Source organism: Coturnix japonica, chromosome 10 (genome assembly GCF_001577835.2).
Source record: "Coturnix japonica isolate 7356 chromosome 10, Coturnix japonica 2.1, whole genome shotgun sequence".
NCBI lineage: Eukaryota > Metazoa > Chordata > Aves > Galliformes > Phasianidae > Coturnix > Coturnix japonica.
The window spans coordinates 1,557,307-1,577,612 of NC_029525.1; the positions used below are offsets into that span (position 1 = coordinate 1,557,307).

General features: G+C 45.0%; 1 protein-coding gene across 5 annotated transcripts in view; it reads right to left on the reverse strand.

The window, feature by feature from the left end:
- The window catches only part of NPTN (neuroplastin), a 44,723-nt gene extending 27,241 nt beyond the window's left edge, over nucleotides 1-17,482 (reverse strand). For 4 of the 5 annotated variants that reach the window (XM_015872617.2, XM_015872616.2, XM_015872615.2 and 1 more), the window contains exon 1: nucleotides 17,241-17,482. In XM_015872617.2, coding sequence (XP_015728103.1) covers nucleotides 17,241-17,328 — 88 coding nt within the window. In that variant the 5' untranslated portion in view covers nucleotides 17,329-17,482. Of the gene's footprint in view, nucleotides 1-12,563; nucleotides 12,598-17,240 lie in introns of those variants that run through there. The other variant, XM_015872618.1, reaches the window with a different exon arrangement.
- Between the last annotated feature and the right edge of the window lie 2,824 nt (nucleotides 17,483-20,306).

A 20,306-nucleotide genomic window follows, 5' to 3' on the forward strand; every position in this document is an offset into this window, starting at 1 on the left:
AGGAACCCTGACATTTCCAAAGAGGGAGAAATCAAGCACCAAGAGCTGTCTGAAAGCGCTTTACTGGATACAAAGGGTGAAAGCAACAGCACACTACAGCCTACCCTCTCTCCACAGCTTAGTGATGCAGACTGGTAAAAGCTTTCCCTTGAGAGTGTGATGCCATATTAGCTACACTTAAAATATTATAACTTGTGCACAAAGCCTAAAAAGAAAAGATTAAACAGGATGACAGCATCCAAAGGACCCCTCAGTAAATATTCTCAGGGTTTAAGTTCTAAACCCTGAGTTTCCATCAGTTCCAAATCCTCTCAAAAACCAATGTCCAGGATTATGATAAATTTCAATGCAACACTATCTAGAACTCAGAAACGATGCCTTCCGTATGCGTGGCTCCAATAATCTCCCCCATCCCATCACAAAAAGTGCTGTCTCAAAAGATATTCCAGGTTAGACACAAGATTCCAAGGGGAGGAAAAATGGGAACAAAGGCAGCAGAAAAGGCCTCATGCAGATTAAGAAAAACTGAGTGTTACAAAGCACTGTCAGGGCCATGAAGAACTCCAGGTAAGAACCCAGGGCTAACACTTGTATGCTCAGCAGTTGTGAAACAGCAACGGCGGTGTATCAAATGGCACCAATAAGTCAAGGCAAGGCAATGCTCCCAGCTACTGCACATCTGCCAGAGGGACATTTCTGATTAAAACACCCAGCCAGAAGCCACAGAAATGCTGAGACCTGCCAGAGCCCAGCAGACACATCAAGAGAAAGGGCTGAAGGAAAAATAAAGCTGAACGTTACACTGAATGTTTGCTGCAACACAACAGGAGCCTGGAAACCGAAGCACTCCTTCCTGCTTTTTGGCAATTGTCAGTAATTTCTGTAATGGTTCAAAACCAAACAAAAAATGACACTGTGCAGATTTCACTGCTTACATAAGAGGCTTTCCGAGCCCAACAGTTTCCTTACTTGGTCTTCTCCTCTGCACAGCACTTGCTGCTTTGTTACTGTCATGTTCTGCACAGCCCTAGAAATAGGAGCATCAGAATAAAGACTGCATGGCAAAATAGAAGCATATCAAGATTATACTAATACAAAATGACAACTGAGAAACCGCCTATATTGGCACCTGTTAAAAAATTGTAGGGAAGCACCCATGGCAAGAAGAATTTCAGCCTTCAGCATGCAAACGTCAGCCCATGTCAGAAGAACAGAGCAGAGGAGAGGTTACGGTCCAACTGCTTGCAAAGGTCAGAGCTTTGGGGAAGGAGGCAATGGATCCATCGTACCTCAAGATCCCAAAGGAGGAGCAGAACAGCCCAAGTCTTACATGGATATTACCTTCTTCTACAGCAGGTATAAGCACCTTCAAATGCTTAAAAGAAAATACTGTCAGGAAGTTTCAGTACTATCAATGACAGCTGTATTTACCCTCATAGCCATCTGCAAGTTATTCTGTTACACAGTGAGGTTTCTTCATTCAAAGAAAAAGGTGCTTTGTGGTATTTCTAAAGGTTAACTTCAGTCGTGCACAAAAGAACAAGGAATAATCCAGCGTTAAATATTCCTCACAAGGCTATTTACCAGATGTTCTGAAGTGCAAGTAAAAGAAAGTATGACAGTCCAGAAGATGGACCAAACAAAGCACGCTATTATGTTTCCAACCCAAAACTTCTGTTAATAATTTATGGTTATCTGCCTAACAGAAAGAACAAAGGGCAGGCAGAAGTTTCCGTGTGCAGCAAGAGAAACACAAAGCAGACTCTCAGAGCCAGAAGGACAGAAGAGTTCTGCACTGCCTGGAGTTCAGGAGGGGAGAGTAGAAGATTTTAAGTGTAGAAGCTCAGCTTTACCACGCCTGTTTCCACTGATGAGGCTCTATCAAAGAAAGAAGCCTGTTCAGATTAATTCTTAATTCTTGGCTGGCCAATATCTGAGCGACCTGTTGGACAGAAGCGAGCGAGGCCAAGCCAAGCTGCATTCCAGCTTAGGAACATAAATGATTTGCAGCTCTGCATACCAGCAATACCCTTTCCAACCCAAATGGCTGCAGCCCTGAACACGCTGCCCTGAGTGACAGAACCCAGAGAAGAGCCAGCAGCATCCACCTAAGAATGCGTGTGGGAGATGCAATGAAGCTCATCTACTTGCCGATGTTGGCGTGTAACCACAGAGCTGAATTCTGCACACAGCCACGACGTGAGCACTTCTTCATGGAGAAACACTGAGCTGCTATTTTGACCAGCTTCTGAAGCCTGGTACAGCAGCTTGTACCCTACCCTGGCAGGAGACCAATGCAAACATGCACAGAAGACAATTCCTGAATAGCTCTAAACCAGCATCACAGTGACCAAAGCGCTTAAATTCCTCACTTGCTTAAATGAGCACAGAAAAAAAAGGATCTTGAACAGACTGACAATTAGTACAAAATACACCCACAGTCAAAAAACAGCATGAAGGTGGTATCTGACAGTCATCCTTAGCTGCAAAGTGACTGTGACATCGATGCAAATACTCCTTCATTACTGAAACTCCACACAAGATGCACTAAAAGAATCAATGCCAATGGCACTGGAGAAGCAAAGGGGAGAGAATTAACCCAAATTAACATCCAGTCCTAGAAAATGATGCTAAAAATAAAATCAGGTTTTGTCTTTGAGAAAATGCAGATGAATGTCAGCTGAGGTAACACTAGGCCTGTCCCAGCACAATGACAGAAGCAGCCAGGACTACATGAAATGCAGGTATTCTTGTGTTGAATACACAGGTAGTCTTGTTTAGAGTTAACCAAAATAGCCCAGATGAGACACAGATGTCACCAGAAAACACCATCATCTTCTTTATACTGAGGTTTTACCACCAGAAGTAGGCATTAGGGTTGAAGTTCTCAATAAGGTCTTTTGGTTTTTAAGCTGTTGTGATACCCTCTCCCTAAATGCTACTAGAAACTACAGGTGCCAATACATATTTTCCCCCACAAAAACCCTTTACTAGCATTCCCCAGGCTCTGCAGAGGTGAAGCCATGCCAAGCTTTATGACCGCCAGCACACACAGCAGATAAACCACTGGACCTTTAGTCCTGAAGTGATGTAAGAGTGCACTTATGAGGATTTATGATGGAAGAACACAACACAATGTAAACGCTCCAACACGCCTCTGAAATGCTGCAATTGTATCATCGCAGGATTCCAAGGGTAGCTGGCACTCCTCCTAGTTCCAGGAAGGGAAGAAGAAATGACTCAATTATAGTACTGAATCACATATATATACATGTGTTCTAAGGTGGCTTTGATTTCCTTCACTTTAGCCTATTTCCAACTTTATTACTTGATAAATCTCACCTGTAACTTGTATCAAGCTACATCAGAAGCTACATCAGAAGGCATCCAGCTCCTCTTCCCATCTTCCCACTGCATCCATCATCTGGAGAAGCCCAAACAACAGTCTGCTATTTAACAGGGACTCTGCCTAATTAACACGTTTTTCTCCTTCACTGAAAAGGTGTTAATTATGAGATAATTTTTTCCAAGTGGAAAAAGAAAGACCACAATCCCTCTGACAGTGTATCGCACTCATACTTCATGTGGGCAGACAAAAACCCAGCCTAATTAATATTTACTGCCTTTCCAATACTGACCTTTATTAAAAGGAAGTCTTTGAAATTAATTTATATTTGTACATAAGAGTGACAGCCTATACTCCAGATAGAGAAGGGTGAAAATACTTCCATTCTACAGAACACTGAAACATACCACCTGATTTCACTCATCATCGAGCAAGTTTCACAGCTTCCCACTCATTTATCACCAGAGAACACAGTCTTTAATCATATCAACCATAAGAAACAGGTTTGGTTTCATACCACCAATAACTAAAGGGTTTAATTTTCACAGGGTTCTCGCTGCTCAAGAACCTAATTCCTGCAATCTCATCTTGCAGCTTTATACAGACAAATGCAGGGTACAACTTGCTATGGAGGAAAACATTACCCAGAGAGCATCATACAAAATGCATGAGCCCTTGATGGAGCATTAGATTCACTGCACAGAGAAGGAAACCTGAGGATTACTTTCTCCAAGTCCACAGACAGGAGGATTAACGTTGTCTGGATTCAGACCAACATTCCCCAGTGCATTAGGAAGCCTTGCTCAGTCTGACGTGCAAAAAAGATTTATGGCTCGACTAATTCTGAAGTAAAAATTTAGGGAGCCTTTAAGTAAATGGTTCCGAACCTTCTCTGTTGTGAGGCCGTCCTGGGAATACATCCTGCACAGCCAACAGAAACTCCTCCGCACAGACACATGAAGGAACGACCGGCTCCTGGGTTATAAATCAGGGAGCTCCGACTAGAAAGGATTTCTGAAGGTCCTCTGCTCCAACTGCCTCTTCCATAAGAAAAAGCCACTCAGATCAGGGCGAGGACTGCAAGCTGCCAATTCATCCTTTCCACATTCACACACTGCATGCTTTAATTTAAGGGCACCATCAGGATTAACAAGCAATGCTTAACTTCACACTCTGAACTTCAACTTCTATCTTACAGTCGCTTATTTTCCAAAAGGTGATGTCACCAGCTTTCATCATTTAATGACAAAACACAATTTGTAGGTAGAAACAACACCAGTTATGTAGCAGGAACTATATCTGTGCAATTCTGATTTCAGAAAGCTGCTTTCACCTCAAGTATATTCCCATTCAACTTCAACTCCCTCCAGACATGTCTCACATTCAGACATCATTGTATGAGTTGTGGTCCATGTTTACAGTGCTACCTTTGCAACAGCCTGCACATCTGATGACACAAGGCAGGAGAAAAGGAAATGGTTCCAAGTTTGAGACATGCAGCAAGAGAAGAATCAGAATAACAAACAATACCTGCTCCTTCACTTTGGCTCTGTATGGGTGTCAGCCCGTTAGTTGCAGTCATGCTGTCAAGTGTAGTGGTCTGCCTGTGTGTCTTCCTAGTCCTATAGATGGGAAGAACAAAGTTCTTCTAGTTTAACTGTGCTGCATAACAGCACAATCGGACGCACCAAGTGCAACACAGACTGAAACACATTCTGTTTTATACAGAAAATAAACCTTGATCACAGATTTTAATTGCAAACTTGGTTACAGCATGTTAAACATACTGATGTTTCTGCAAAGGGCTCAGAAATGCTGACTACTAATGCAGCGCATTACATGTACCACCTATTCCGATGACACACCGAGTAAGAAGATGCTAATTCCACACAGCCATGTCTCTACAGCTTTGGACATCATCAGAGTATACTATTGCCAACAGAGTAAAATGCTACTGTAGACACGATATTAGAGCCTCAGAAAAGTCCTCAGCTCCTTATAATAGTAGGATCGATGCTCTCAAACTTGAGGACATCAACTCTGATCAACATTTACTTGCCTGTGGAACCAGATCCAGAACAGCAAATTCCTCCATTGGTTCAGTGCCTGAGAAAGCACACCTCTATGTATTTCAAAGCAAATGGTTTAATACTGCTCTTAGAAGTCTTTAGAGTAGCTCACATCCACCACAAGTTGCACAAAGACAATGGACAAATCCTAGACAGAATTCTATTTAGTTGAGTAGGAGTTTGAAATGCTGCATAAGAAAAGCAACTCTGGTTATCTTCATTGAGCAGCTCCCGCAGACCAACACCTTATATAGCAGCAATTAAACACCAGTGGATGACAAAGCCATTCCAGTGATTCCAGAAGGACACACACCCCAGTTCAGGGTAACACCAGCAGACTGAAAACCCCTTTTAACCTGACAGTGCTTTGAAGTCCCAACGAGGTTTGTAGTTATCAGGCTCCTGAGTACAACAGGCTGCTAAGTGCTCCCCAGGGCTCTCACTACAGAACTGCTGCAAGAATCAGAGAGTTCTGTTTGTTCAGGGGGTGCACGTTGTCAGGAAGCTGGTTTGAACAAACCAAAAAGTATTTACTGCAACAGATTTCCTTCCACAGAGGATTTCCAACCCAGCTCTCAAAGGTTTTCCCAAAGATTAAGCTCACGTTTTCCCATGAAGAGGAAGGCACTATTCTCCACTTCTTTCCATTCCTGCTTCTTCCTGACTCACATTAGGGACAAAAGACTTATAATCATCCATGCAGAGGGGGAAAAAAAAAAAAACAAGCTGAGATTGAACAGTTTTAACTCCTTTTTAGGTCACTACATAAATACTTTTGTTGTAGCTAAGGAATGTACAAGAGCTTCTCTGAAACACAAAGACATCATTCCTTCATGCTGCCAAGAAATAACTGTTAACAACCAGGATCCCATTCCCTAGAAGTAAACGGGAAGAAACTCAGCTTCCCAACGTAGAGAAGCAGTTACCAGCAGCTCTGCCTCTCCTCGAAGGCAGCGATTTAAATCTGTCCAGCATTCACACCTAACACAGCAACTGAAGCCTGTACATCTCAAAAATAATCTGAGGGGATCAGATCTGCATCACATAGATACTGGAATCACTGTAAGATCTTGGGTACTGATAACGAACAAGTAAATCTCCAGCTTAGTTATTTTAACTCCTCAAATTATTCCTGTAGCAAGCTAAAGGTTAGGAGCACTTTCCAGTTTTGCTTTGACCTTTCTTGATCCAACATCTGTGTTTGAAAGGAGACTGGCTACATCTGTCCCTGGTGCAAAGGAAGCACACACTGAATAGCAAACCTGATTTTGCCTCTTCTTCTGCAGAATGAGCTGCTCTGTCTCATCTGTGATGGAGGAAAGTGGGATGTTTTAATACACCGACCTCTGCAGAACTGTTGGATTATGTAACAGGTCACACGATGCGAGGCAGGGCTGCATCCAAGTCATTCAGCAAAATAACAGAGATACCAAAAAATCCACATATACAAGAAACCACACATTAGCAGATGGAACAATACATTTTAAAATGCAAAGCACAGTTTAACTTTCCACAGAGCAAGATCTGCCTCATAGCAATATGTGAAACGCTCCAGGAGCAGGAGCTAGAGGAGGGATGCTCCATTTACTTCTGCAGTTCATGCTCATATAGCAGCACAGAACTTCTGTCTATAAGCTGCTAACTTCAGCTCACACATCTGCAGGTCAGGCCGCCATCAACCTGGCAGTCAGAAAACCTGTTTTCCAGAACACAGTGCTCTCCCAGTTATAGGGAAGAGAAGGAAATGATGTTTGTTGATGTTTGTTTTATGTTGCATTTTTGGCTATTCTTTCCCCCCCAATGCATTTCTCCAGCACAGTTCATCTTCTCCCTTGTCTTGACAGGCCTGTGACTGCAACGTGCCTCTATCCACCAAGTCTTTGCTAACCCCAAGAGCCCCACCAACACTTGCCACCTGTATGTAGGGCATGCCAGTAAAACCAGCTTTGCTCTTCCCACTGCTCAGTGCCAGCACATGCAGCTGCATCAGGACACGTCATAAATCAGATCCTTCTTTGGCCCAGGGCTTTGATCTCACATGGCCTACTGACACTGCTCAGATTATTTGTACAGAAATACACTTCCGAGGGCAGCTCCTCCACAGCATCAAATACCACTATGTAGAAAATCAAATTCAATTCAGTATGAACCAAGACTGATGCAAGGTTAACTGACCGGTACCCACACTGCGCAGCTGAGCCTGTCTCCATGACACATAAGTGATGCACACGAGGACAACTAAACACCAAAAACATCCAGCACGGATAAAAGAGCTTATTTTGGAGCTTTGGGGTTTAGCGGAGTCAGCCTTACAGCTTTAAATGCAGCCTGGAGCCCTCTTTCCCAAAGACTCCTCTATCTCCTGCAGCACAAACAGCAACTCAATTAGAGAAGCACATCTGGACTCTTCAAGTCGGTACAAAGGGGAGCTGACATAAAGTAAATGTGATCCTTTGTTTAGCATGAGGAAGAAAAACACTCCTGTTTGGACTCAGAAGTACCAGCACACTGTGGATACCTTACAGAGATAACACGACGGGAATGAAAACTAGAAGGGAGAGCAAGGATTTAGGATTCCACTGCAAAACAGAACAACTGCACACAAGTCAAGGCAAGATCTTGTGCGCCTGAGCAGTCCAAAGAACTCGCATGCAGCCTAATGAATACACCACGGAGTCTAAACTCACAGCTGAGGTTCTCTTCCAAGAACATTTAACTTAATTTTAGAGCTTTGTTGAGAATTTGTTTGAGAAGATGATGACCTAAAGCATTTTGTTCAGTTCTAGTTGCAATAATCTGCCTGAGTTCCAGCAAGAAGGTAGTTCTCTCCGTTCAGTATCATGGCACTCGTCAAGAGCCGTTCTACCTAACATGATGGCTGCATCAAGGAGTCTTTCATAAGTACTTCAGCCAAAGAAGACACATTTGGATGCACGGCTGTTTTACAAAGGTGTCTTTTAAAATACCTTATTGGAGAACAGACCAAAGCATTTACTCTGGATCAGGCCCTTCACTGCAGTGGACATGGGAAGAATGTCAGAACAGGGCAAGCAATCGTTTTCTGCCAGACTTAACACTGCTCAGGGATTTCCTAAACAAGAGGTGATACATTCATAGGCATTTTAGAGCAAGTTTGCATTTCTCAAAGGAAAAAAAAAAAAAAAAAAAGCTTTATTTAGTAATTTTCCATCTCTGAAAGGCAAGAGCTCTCAATTCACAAAGGAGGACAACAGTGTAATACTTAGGAAACCCACTGGGAACAATAAATCCACTCTTTTTTTGTCACACTGAGGACACTGAGAGAACAGCATCAGCAGGCAACGCATGCTCCACCTTCAGTGCCCACACAGCCAGCTCCAGGTTAGCACTTGCAAGGTGCTGGAGAATGAATGGGATAAATCATTCCTGCAGTTTATTGGCTGCCTAGAAAAGGCATAAAGAAAAAAAGGAGATAATGCTTTGCTGAAAAATCTGAATGTGGGTCACCAACAAACAGTTAGAATACAGATATTTACTCACTGTATATTGAAAAGCTCTGCAGTCTCCTGTACCTATTGAGACTAAACAAGAGACAAGATCCAAGCAGCACTTCATTCATTCATTCACTCCTTTCTGCTGTTCCTGTCTTGACCACTATTTCTAGAAGTTTAAAAGCTGTTTCTCTGCTATTTCTCTGCTCTATTCTCACAAGCTCCCTTTCTAGAATCCCAAACTGCCTTCCTTCTTAACTCCATACGGCTCAAGATCAAGGTCACTAAATAGATCCTGCTATGGCTAAAAATAGGAGCTCCACGAATCCAAGACCAATGCATACAGCTTTGCCCAAACCTATCTTGTGCTCCTAAGTGAGACCAGAAGCTGCTCTTGAGCACTACGTAACTTAGAGAGAAGTGCTGAAAAACTGCCAGTTGAAAATTAAATGAATTCCGTGTGGAAGCAAATCAATATTGTGTCTCAGTCTGATACAAGGCTCAGCATCCTTAAGAGATGGGAACTGTCCTGTTCGCTTCCAGAAGAAAATGCTGCATTGCTTCTCACTGTCATCACTGTCAAGGATACAGAAAAACTGAGCTGCATTGTAACCAATCTAAACACAACACAACAGAAGGAAATGAAGAATGCTCCTTGAAGGAAATGAGAACATTTCTACTCCTGTCATGTTTGACAACAAGCAGCAAAGCTCTTGGTACAGAACAGATACAGTCAAGGTACTCAAGTATCATTCACAACCCTTTTGCATAAAGGAACAGACACAAACTGAGTAAAGCTCAAGTACAACAGCCACAGGTGGCAGCACTTATATTGAGGGGGAATCCAAAGGTGAAGGTGATGTAAAGCATTATAAAACCTTATATGATGGGAACCAGTCAACAAATGAACCCTAAATACAGCAAAAATGGAGATAAAAAGGGACAAATACGTCAAGGTGCAGCACAAGATTTGAGTGTCCAGATGCTGCAGGCCTCAGGAAACGCTGCCCTATGACTCCTCTCATCCAGCCAGGTGGAAAGCGCCAGCATGAGCCACCAGCTGAGCCCACAGCTTGTGCAGCCTGGAAGCCAAGACACAAAGAAAGCAGAACTTATTCTACCATTGGCCAAGGCTGAACAGGATGTTACCTCCAAGTTAGGAGATTTCTAGTTCATTTCTGGAGTCTCTGAGGCCACCTCTCACAGGTGTAGAGCTGCTTAACAGAGCTTACACTGACAGTCCCCAGCTACAGACTCAAGAAACTCAGGATAACTCAACATGCGTGAAATAAATTGCTTATTTGGTGACTTTCTGGCTTAAAACAGATCCTGCAATATGAATTAATGTCATCATATTTGCATAAGAATAGAAATACAAAGTAATACGATATAAAACGTTAGAGTGCAAGTTAGCTAATTGCAACTGTGGCTGCTTAAAGCAAAGGAGAGAGGATGAAACAACATTAGGTTGCCTGCGAAAGGCTGCTTTAGGTAAACTATTTGAACACCCAGGCTAGAATGCCTCAAGCAGAAATTAACAATGAGAAGTACAAGGAGAGAAAGCACGCTGTCCTTGCTTGAAGCCATATTGAAGATCAACAGCACCCAGACAAACCCTGCGTGTTCCAGAGCTCCTTACTCTTTGTTCTCAGCCTGCGTTCCCTTTACTAACCCTGACCACTGCCTGCTCAAACAGCAAATTAAACCCACACAGCGTTTAATCTGCCTCTCTCAACTTAAACACAGTTCCTAGAATTACCAGAAAATACCAAATTCTCAGAACATCTCATAGAATCACAGAATGGCCTGGGTTGAAAAGGCCCACAATGTTCATCTTGTTTCAACCCCCTGCTGTGTGCAGGGCCACCAACCAGCAGCCCAGGCTGCCCAGAGCCACATCCAGCCTGGCCTTCAATGCCTCCAGGCATCCACAACCTCCTCTGGCAACACATTCCAGTGCACCACCACCCTCTGTGTAAAAAACTTCCTCCTAATTTCTAACCTAAACCTCCACTGTCTCAGTTTAAAACCATTCCCCCTTGTCCTATCACTGCCCACCCTTGTGAACAGCCATTCCCCGTCCTGTTTACACGCTCCCTTCAAGTACTGGAAGGCTACAATGAGCTCTCCCCAGAGCCTTCTCTAAGTTCAACAAGCCCAGTTCCCTCAACCTTTCCTCACAGGAGAGGTGCTCCAGCCCTCTGAGCCTCTTAGTGATCCTCCTCTGGACCAGCTCCAAGAGCTCCACATCCTTCCTGTACTGGGGGCCGCAGGCCTGGATGCAGCACTGCAAACAAGGCCTCACAAGGTTTCTGGCCTTCCCTATGTCAGCCCCTATTTCTATCATCTCCACTTATGCCAGTCATTAAACGCCACTTATAGCAACACAGCAGTTTCTTAACATTGCAAACACATGCATAACTTTAACGGGAGTAACGATACAGCTGGACCGCAATCGACCACAATCGGTAACTGCACGCAAACCAGTTCATTAGGAGGAGCTCTGCATGAATATGAAGGGAATTTAATATTTGCAAGTTGAACCTGCTAAATGAGCTCATTCTAGCTCACCTCCATCAAGCTCTTCAGGCATAAACCAGGCCAAAAAGACCAAAAATAAAACCCAGGAGCAGCCCATCAATATGGCGTTTGCTTTTTCAACCACTTTCAAGCTCTGGACTTATGGCATCTTTTCACATCTTCCCTATTCTCATCCATAACTCCCTCTATCCTCTTCTTACATCCTTCAACATGCATCTTAGTAAATGCATCTATTTGAGGTTTCCAAGCAAGCAAATGAGCTCCACGGAGAGCCTCCATGATCCCCACATCTACTCCAAACTAACGTAATTGACATAATGTGGGAAGTAGTAAATAACGACAGTACTTAGCTGCACCAAGCAGCACTTTGGCTTAATAGATTCATTAATGTATTATTTTATAACATGTACTGTTAAACAAGCCCATAGGAATTACAGCATTACAAGACTTGGGTTTTTTTTTCTTGATTCATAGCAGAACAGGGACATCACAACCTAATTATCCTCTATAAAAAGGTTCCACAATGCAAATTCATTTAGCCAGGCAGTATCTTGGACCCTGCTCCTCTTCATGCACACAGTTTGTAGATCTGTTCTTGTCCTTTCACATCTCCCCCCAACTTTTTTTAATATAAAAACACATTGATGTGACACGGAACACCAAGTTGATTCAAATACATGTTCCTCAGACAGGTCTGAGACTGCATCTGGTATATTGAAATCCCAACCCTCCTCCCAAGAGCAGATAGATAAAATGCTTCTTCATCCCTTTGAACACAGCTGCAAGGCAGAAACCCAGTATCCAGGAGACTGTGGGTTTTTTCCTTCTCTCCATCCAAACCACTGTCCTACCCTACAGCCTCCAACAGTGTAATGGGGGTCCTATTTACCCAGCAACACAGAGAAGGTGGTGATGCACTGGAACAGGTTGCCCAAGGAGGCTGTGGATGCCCCATCCCTGCAGGCATTCAAGGCCAGGCTGGATGTGGCTCTGGGCAGCCTGGGCTGCTGGTTGGTGACCCTGCACACAGCAGGGGGATGGAGCTGGATGAGCACTGTGGGCCTTATCAACTCAGGCCATTCTATAACTCAACCCAGATCAGAGCCCACTGCTCAGTTCCTCCCCACGCATACAAACCTTGCTGCAGCCGAAACATGATACTGACATCTCAGTGCTGTTCTCCACTGCAATCTGAACAGGAACAGTGAAAAAAAAAAGTTTCACTCTCAAAATCTTCTAATTCTTAATGATAGCAGCTATCCACACCTTCTGACACCGCCTGATGAATCCTTCCCAGCTTCCAAAGTTATCATCTTTCTGCTCCAATGAGTTTGCGTCAACACTGAAGCGGTGACTTCAACCACACAGATGACCCAAAAAAGCTTCAAGCTTATCAAGAGAACATGAATCTTTAACAGTCTATCTTACTAGTGGATAAATACTCCCAGGCTGAAATTATTTTTAGATTTAATTAGACTGAATCTCCCCTAACGACAAAAGAAACAATGCAGCACACAACATGAGGGCTGAGGAAGTGAAAGCATTCAATACCAAGTAAGATTTTGATGAAGGCACATAAGAAATGGTTCAGCCAACGATCTCGACTTGAACAACCAGACGTTATTTTTTGATGCTGAGTTTTGACAACTCCCAACTTTAAGCAGCCAATCCTCCTCCACCAGACTGGAACTGCAGACTGTCCGTCCCAGTTCAGTGCCCAAGAAGACAATGGGAGAAACCTATCTGATGAACTAAGCCTCACCGCCCTGCCATGGTTTGAGGCCATTTATCCATGACAACCTGATCTACTGCAAAGTCAGTAAGACACAGATGGAAACAGAAGAGAAAACAGCTGCAATTATCTTATTTTCTACAGGGCAATTATTACTGCTCCCAGACAAAAGCCTCCTACCCCAAAAAAAAAAACTCCATTGACACAGCTTTGCGTATCAGATGTTTATTTTTCATGTATGCAAGCAAGTAGATGAAACATAGATTAAAATAAAATAGCTGATTGCATAGTGTTGTTTCAGTTGACAGAACCAAGGCAAGCTGAAGGCAAGTAGAGGTGGGTGCTCCATTAGATCCAACAGGATGACGACAAGTGGGAGCAGCCATCAGAAGATGCCATTCAGCAGGAGCACCAAGGAACTGCTTGGTGTAGGCAGCCAAGGAACACTAAGCAAGTCCTGCCACGTAAGATGTGGCCATTGTAAAGGATCCCATTGGACACGAGTCAAAAACATACCGCAATAAACGCATGTGTCCTGTGATGCAAATGGGAATGCCATCTGTAAGATGCACGGAGCAATCCTTCCACTCCACTGAGCTTTGGGCCGGCCCCAACTGGAACTGCGGCCAGTTCGACTCATCACATTCCTGAAAACGTGACTGAAAAGCATCAGAAACACTAAGGAAAAATCCAACTTACACAGAATGACCGTGACAACCGACCTAACACAGGAAATAAACGCTGATGGAAAGGGAACACTCCGAACTGTATGGATGTAAGGAATAAAACGCCAGAAGAGGTTTAGGTTCACAGCTAAAAGACCTTTCCAGTTAAAAATAAGCACAATCTGTTTATCCAGCCTTCATCTTAAGAGGTTCCCCAATAGGAATAGTGCCTCCAGCACTTGGAGCTGAGCAGTTTCCACACTGGTTTTACAACCGAAGGATGAATCACAGGCTACCATTGTCCTTTACAATGCAAGGGTTTTTTACGATCTAAACGAGTGCTTACAGCAAAAGAAACAGCTCATTGTGAAGGAGAGAATGCACCTCATTCATGAGCATAACAAGTCGTCTTCCTGAAGGACTCTGTTGCAAGGCCAGTTAATGCTCGCAGTGTACTCCAGCACTTAGCTGCACTTCCACTTGGATTGCTCCTTGACATAATTAAAGCTATTGTTTGAAGTGCCAGTACCAGCAGTTGACGCCTCGTTTACCTGTTAGCAGAGAACTGGAAGAGTTCGATGCGATTTTCAAGCGTATACATCTTAGTCATCTTGCTTGTATTTAAGTTTCCTATGCGGGAGTTGTAGGAGGAAGGAGAATAGAAACGGTGGGGAGAAGAACAGAACTTTGAACATTTTCCTCGATGCTCAGCCCACACTCACGCTCCATAAATGCTGTATGAAACCATCTCTTAGTTTTATCTGGGGACCGCTAAAATCACATCAGAATACCAGAAGGCAATCAGTGCAAAATGGCTGCAAAGCTGCAGCCAGAAACAGCATTCACAATGTAAAAAAAGCATGATTTGAACAATTTTGTCCTTCAGACAAGACACGAAAACCTGCTTTTAAGTGCACGCTGCCAGACCAGAGCTCTGAAATGGAAGAACTGGGAGAAGCGATAATGATTTAGACTGTGTATTGCTGTGATAAAGGCTGCAAATTTAACAGGAGCAGCTGGAGTAGATAGTTGAGCTATCAGCAGAGATACAGCCATGCTCCTTTAAAACCAAACCCTACGAGGTGCAAGTATCCTGAAGTCTTGGTTCTGAAGGAAGCAGCTGCCAAGGTCAAAAACCAGCAACCAGGGAAGGCATGGTGTACACCACCAAAGAGTCAAGCCAAGCACCCTTCCATAAGGAGAACACTGTTCTGAAGTGGTGACTCTCCAACTAACACCAGTTGGAAACTAAAGGTTTATACAGACCCTCCTGACAGACTGATTCTTGCCAGCTGCTCCTCCTGGTGCTTCCTCGCCTCTCTTCTAAGCCTCCTTTTCTCTTGTCAGAAGAAAAAAGGCACTTTGGCCTTTGCTGCATATTGCTGGCTGAGCAGTCCACAACCTGCAGCTTCAACAGGTATGTAACCCAGTGGTGCTGTAAGTAGAACAACCCCTGCCATATTATCTTTCACTAAGGTGATGACCACGTATCAATAACACATCATGGGATTCTTGGGTGTACATTTGGGGTTACTGCTCCCCACACCTTCAAAGCACACCCCTGGCAATGTTTAGATAGTTCCCACTGACAGATTTGCACATACCTTTTCAAGTTCAATTACTTTCAGAACAGCTTACCAGGAGTACCTATAACCCAGAAAACAGCTGTGCTTATTCTTCACATCAAAGCAAAAGCAGAGTTGATTCAGGAAGCATCTCACTGGCCACTAGTTGCAGAAAAATCAGCTCCTCTGTAGCTGAGCCTTTAAACTTGCTTCTCTGCTATGACAGCACTTAATGGAGAGCAGAAATTCAGCTGCAGCAATGCACCTTTTTCAGAAGGATCTCTGCCTTTGGAATGCTCCAGATTAGATTCTCACTTGTTGTGTATATTCCAGATGCTCAGAGTCTCCACCAGCATTTATTGCTGGGACAACCCCAGTTAACCACATAAAAATTAATGAGCTCTCAGAAAACTCCTGGGGTCTGTAATCTCATCTCATACCACAACCTGCTACTGTTACCCTCACGGCAGCAGTGGAAACCAAGAATGAAGCAGAGGAAGGTTAAGACCTTCCAACTACCCCCAGAACGTATTCAACTGTTGAGCTTAAGACACAGAACTAGTGTTAAAACCCAAGTGTCTGCACTGCCTATCAAGCAGCTAGTTAGCATCTTCATATCAGCTGCCTGCATTTGACACCTTGCTTGCTAGTTCAACACATGAGCAGCTTCAAGCACACAACCTATTTAACTCCTGTCACCTTACTTCACCCAAATACCATGGGAAACACAACGTGGGCAGATTAACCCTGCTGACACCATGCTGCAATAGCGCACACTGCATCAATGCAGAAGCAGACTTTGTAGTCACAGCAATCCAACTGGCCACTGACCATCTGGTGCTCCTTAGGAAAGGCCTTCACAATACAGAATGCCCACAGGTTTTTTCCATGCAACAACATGGGTGCTTGGTTAGCAGTCACTGGTTTCAGACTGCAAAACGCACAAGTACTGAGGAAATAAATCCAATCTGGGATCTTTGGGTTGTTATTTCTTACATCTGTGTCTGCTATCACAGGGCTGAAGGCCTCAGGGCTTCTTTCCTGCAGCAAAGGGTCAAAGCCAACCTCATGCTGCAAAGCAAAACCCACCTCAAGAGGAGGAAAGACCAAGACAGCGCAATAACTATACAGCAGAGAGGAAAGGGAGAGGTGAGAGGATGAAGTGACCACAAGCCAGCGGCAATAGGAATGTATGCAAGGTGTGGTTTCTTTGCAGGTAAGGTTTCCTCAACGCACACAAACCTTGCAGCTGAGCTTCTGCCCTTGCCTTGCTCTACTGGCACACAGGGGACCCGGGGCAGCTCAGGAGCCCCCACCCCTCCTTCATGGCCACCTCAAAGCTCACAGTGCCACAGGGAGCAACGAGGAGCTGGCACAGAGCTCCGACAGCCCCCGACCGCCATGCAAACTCATCGGGGAGGAGGCACAGGCGCCACATTTAGCTCACACTCTCCTATAAAGCACAGAGAAGGGTGGTTTCTTTTTCTTCTTCTTTTTTTTTATGCCTCCTCTCTTTTCCGCTCCTATCACAGCACCTCCTTTAGTTGCTAAGGAACTACGACTTTATTGCATTATAAATCACCGAAGGCAACTCGGCAGATGCGGGTTCAGTGGGCGGGAGATGGTCGCTCTGCCGGGCTCCAAGCACCTCAGAACGGCGGAAAGGGGCGAGGGGGGGGGCGGCTTCAACCCCCACCCCACAGCGACCCCCATTCCCCCCGAAACCCTCGTACGGCCTCCCCCGCCCCGCCATGACCCTCGTCCCCCGCCGTAGCCGCCCCCACAGTAACGGCGGCCCCATGGCAACGCGCCCCCTCCCCCCTCCGCTCCGCTCCCCTCACGCCGCCCTCACCGTTCTGCGCGGCGGAGGGAGCCGGCAGCAGCGCGGCCGTCAGCAGCAGCAGGGAGAAGGCGGCGGGGAGCGGGCCGGAGCGAGGCATCCTCCCGGCTGAGGAGGGGAGCGAGGCGGGAGGGAGGGAGGGAAGGGAGGAAGGAGGGCGGCGAAGCGGCTCCGGCTCCGTCCTTCTCCGCCGACCTCCTACCGCAGCGCAGCGCCGGCTCCCGCGACGCCACCGGTGGATCTCGCGAGAGTTGGGCGGGGCGGCCCCGCTGCTCTGGGCGGAGATGGAGGGGTCACGTGACATGCGCGGCGCGGGCTTTGCGTTTTCACCTCAGGCGCCATCTTGTGCCCGCTTCGAGGTGGGCCTGGCGGTGCCATGGGGGTGCAGAGAGCAAATACCATCCTCAGGTCGTGCATCCGTGCACAGTTCCAGTCTCTTTACTTGTGTCCCAGCAAACACAGGGCTGAGGCTGAGGTGATACTCCTGAAATCAGTTTTCCATGACCCAACTAAAACCTCACTTTTATTCTTCATTCTCTACAAATAGCAGATACACAGGAAGGCAGGCCAGGAGCAGCATCAACCAATAATTTTTCCCTCAAGGAATAAGTTGAAACACAACTATCACTTACCCACAAGGAATAAGTTGAAACACAACCATAGCTTACCAACAGGTCTTCCCTCCCCATCCCCCCCCCCTCCCCCCAACATCCCACATTGGATTTTGGATTTCTGTGTGGAATTTACCCAGTGAAAGTATTGCACTTCTTATATTATCAGTGTGAAATGGTGCAGTAGGTAATAAACAGGTGAAAATGCTGAGAGATTCCCTCACGTGGATAGCCTCATAATGCAGAGGTTTGGAGCAAGAGACTATGTGTAATTAGGACCTACCAGCACAGAAGAGCATTTGTTGATAAATATTTTAGAAAGTAAAATAACATTGTGGGGATTTATTCTGGTTTGTTTGTGGGTTTTTTTTTTCCCAAATAAAGGACCCTGCCCCTCTGATTACACAGACTGGAAGCTGAAGCCACAAGAAGTGAATGCATTTGCCTCAGGTTAGCAGTGAAATCGACTGCGGAGAGAGCTCAAAAATTCCCTCCCGGTTCACTGGACCTGCCAGTTGTCCCTAAAAATAGTCAACGTGGTCCCACCTCGAGGCTTGTTTGGTGAGCTGTGAGTAGTCACCCTGGTTTCCTCTATTTCCCAATCTGATTTGGGGTCAGATAGACTAGTTATGTACCATGTTGGTAACCCCAGCTGACTGTAACCCTGATTTAGGTGACATAAAAGCGGATTTTGGACTGTTATCCCTCCTGGGGTGGCATTGACAGTCGGGGTTGACTGCTGAGTGGTTTAACATGTATCCAAGGTAGGGAGATTTGCAGGAAACTGAAAAAAAAAAATCAATGGCACAGGAACACATTGGGAATTAAGACAAAGAAAGAAGGAAATCACTCAAAAGTGTATCTTCTGCTTTGTGCTGAGTCCTCTTTTCCTACTCCAGAGAGCTCTGCAGGCTCAGATCTCCTAGAATAGCTGTCCAAAGATTGCCCAGCCTTCTCTCCCAGCCAGAGAAGGGCCCTGGGAGGACACTAATACAATCAGAAGCTGTTTTCTCTTTCCAGGGAAAACATCCCTGCTGTTAAACCCTATTAATATAGCTTGTTTCATGAGGGTGCAGCCGCTTGATTTTGCATCCCTGAGTACTTTGCTTGGTTAATTCTCAGGAAATAAAATGAGAGTGCTTTCCTTGTTGATGTGACTCGAGGATCAGGCACACCTTTTACATGGAAACCCTGCAACTCCTTTAAAGCTGACAAAAGCACTGCTCCGACACTTCAGGTAAGCTTCCATTCTGCTGAGCTCACAGGAGAGAAACGTTGGGGCTGTTGGCAGTCCTGGCTCTCTAAAGGTGCCATGATACTAAACTCACTCTACATCAGATGTTCCACTGTGCTGCGTATCCTGCACTTGAGTGCTTCCATGCTGCATTTCCATGACTCACTATCCTTGCCAGCTGAATCATCCACGACACTACTATTTGTTTTCTTGCCATGGTACAGAAACATCCTCTTTTCTCCCTTTGTTTGTTTTTCTGTGCAACAATTCTGACAGTAGCACTGGAAAACCAGAAGGAATAAGCAAAAAGAACCAGAAAGCAAAATTTCCACATGATGCTTCCCTTCCCTCTGCTTTCTGCATGCTGTTTTTCCTGCTCCGGAGGATTTTGCTATAACTCTCATTTTTGCAAACACCCACTTGGTATTAGGCCTTACCTACACCCGAGTGTTTTCCAAGTTTGGAACCAGTCAGCGATGTACTTGCCTCTGAGCATGGTTTGTATCTGCACAGTAATACTTGTTTCGTAACCATGGCAGCTCACAGTGAGTCATGCTGCCAGAGGCCTGGGCAGAAGTTAGCAGGAGGCTTCAGCACGCTGTTGTTTCCTTCCATCTTCTCCCCACAATTGTGTAACTCATCTGTTTTTTTGCTCGAGACAGAAGTGCTGTGAGCATATAACGCAAGAAACCAAAGCAGAAGATATCCATGACTGGTGACAAGATCACAATGCTGACCAATTCAAACTCTTCAGGAATCTCTTAGGGAAGTTAACCAGAGTTACTGCAATCCTCAATGTACATGGACATGTATATACTCAGTATCTCAGGTATGCAGCATGACTAGCATGGAATGAAAAGCTGTTTTTTCTCTGTGCACAAGTATATCCTCTTTTACCGGGTCGCATACAACTTACAGTGGAGTTGTATAGAAAAAGAGTTAGCCAGCACTGGGTTAACTAGGTTGATGGTAAGGGAAGTGTTCTACTGCAAAGGGAAGGATTCCACCAGACTGAGTTGTTACAACAGGCCTATAACTAGTGGTGTTCTGTGTGGGTTGGGGCTAGATTTGTTCTTGTTCTACATCTTCATCAGTGACCTGGGTAAGAGGATAGAGTCCATGTCTGCTGATATGAAGCTGAGGGAAGTGTTTGACATACCAGGAGGAGGTGCTGCCATTCAACAAGTCCTGGACAGACTAGAGAGTTGGGCAGGGAGGAACCTGATGAGGTTC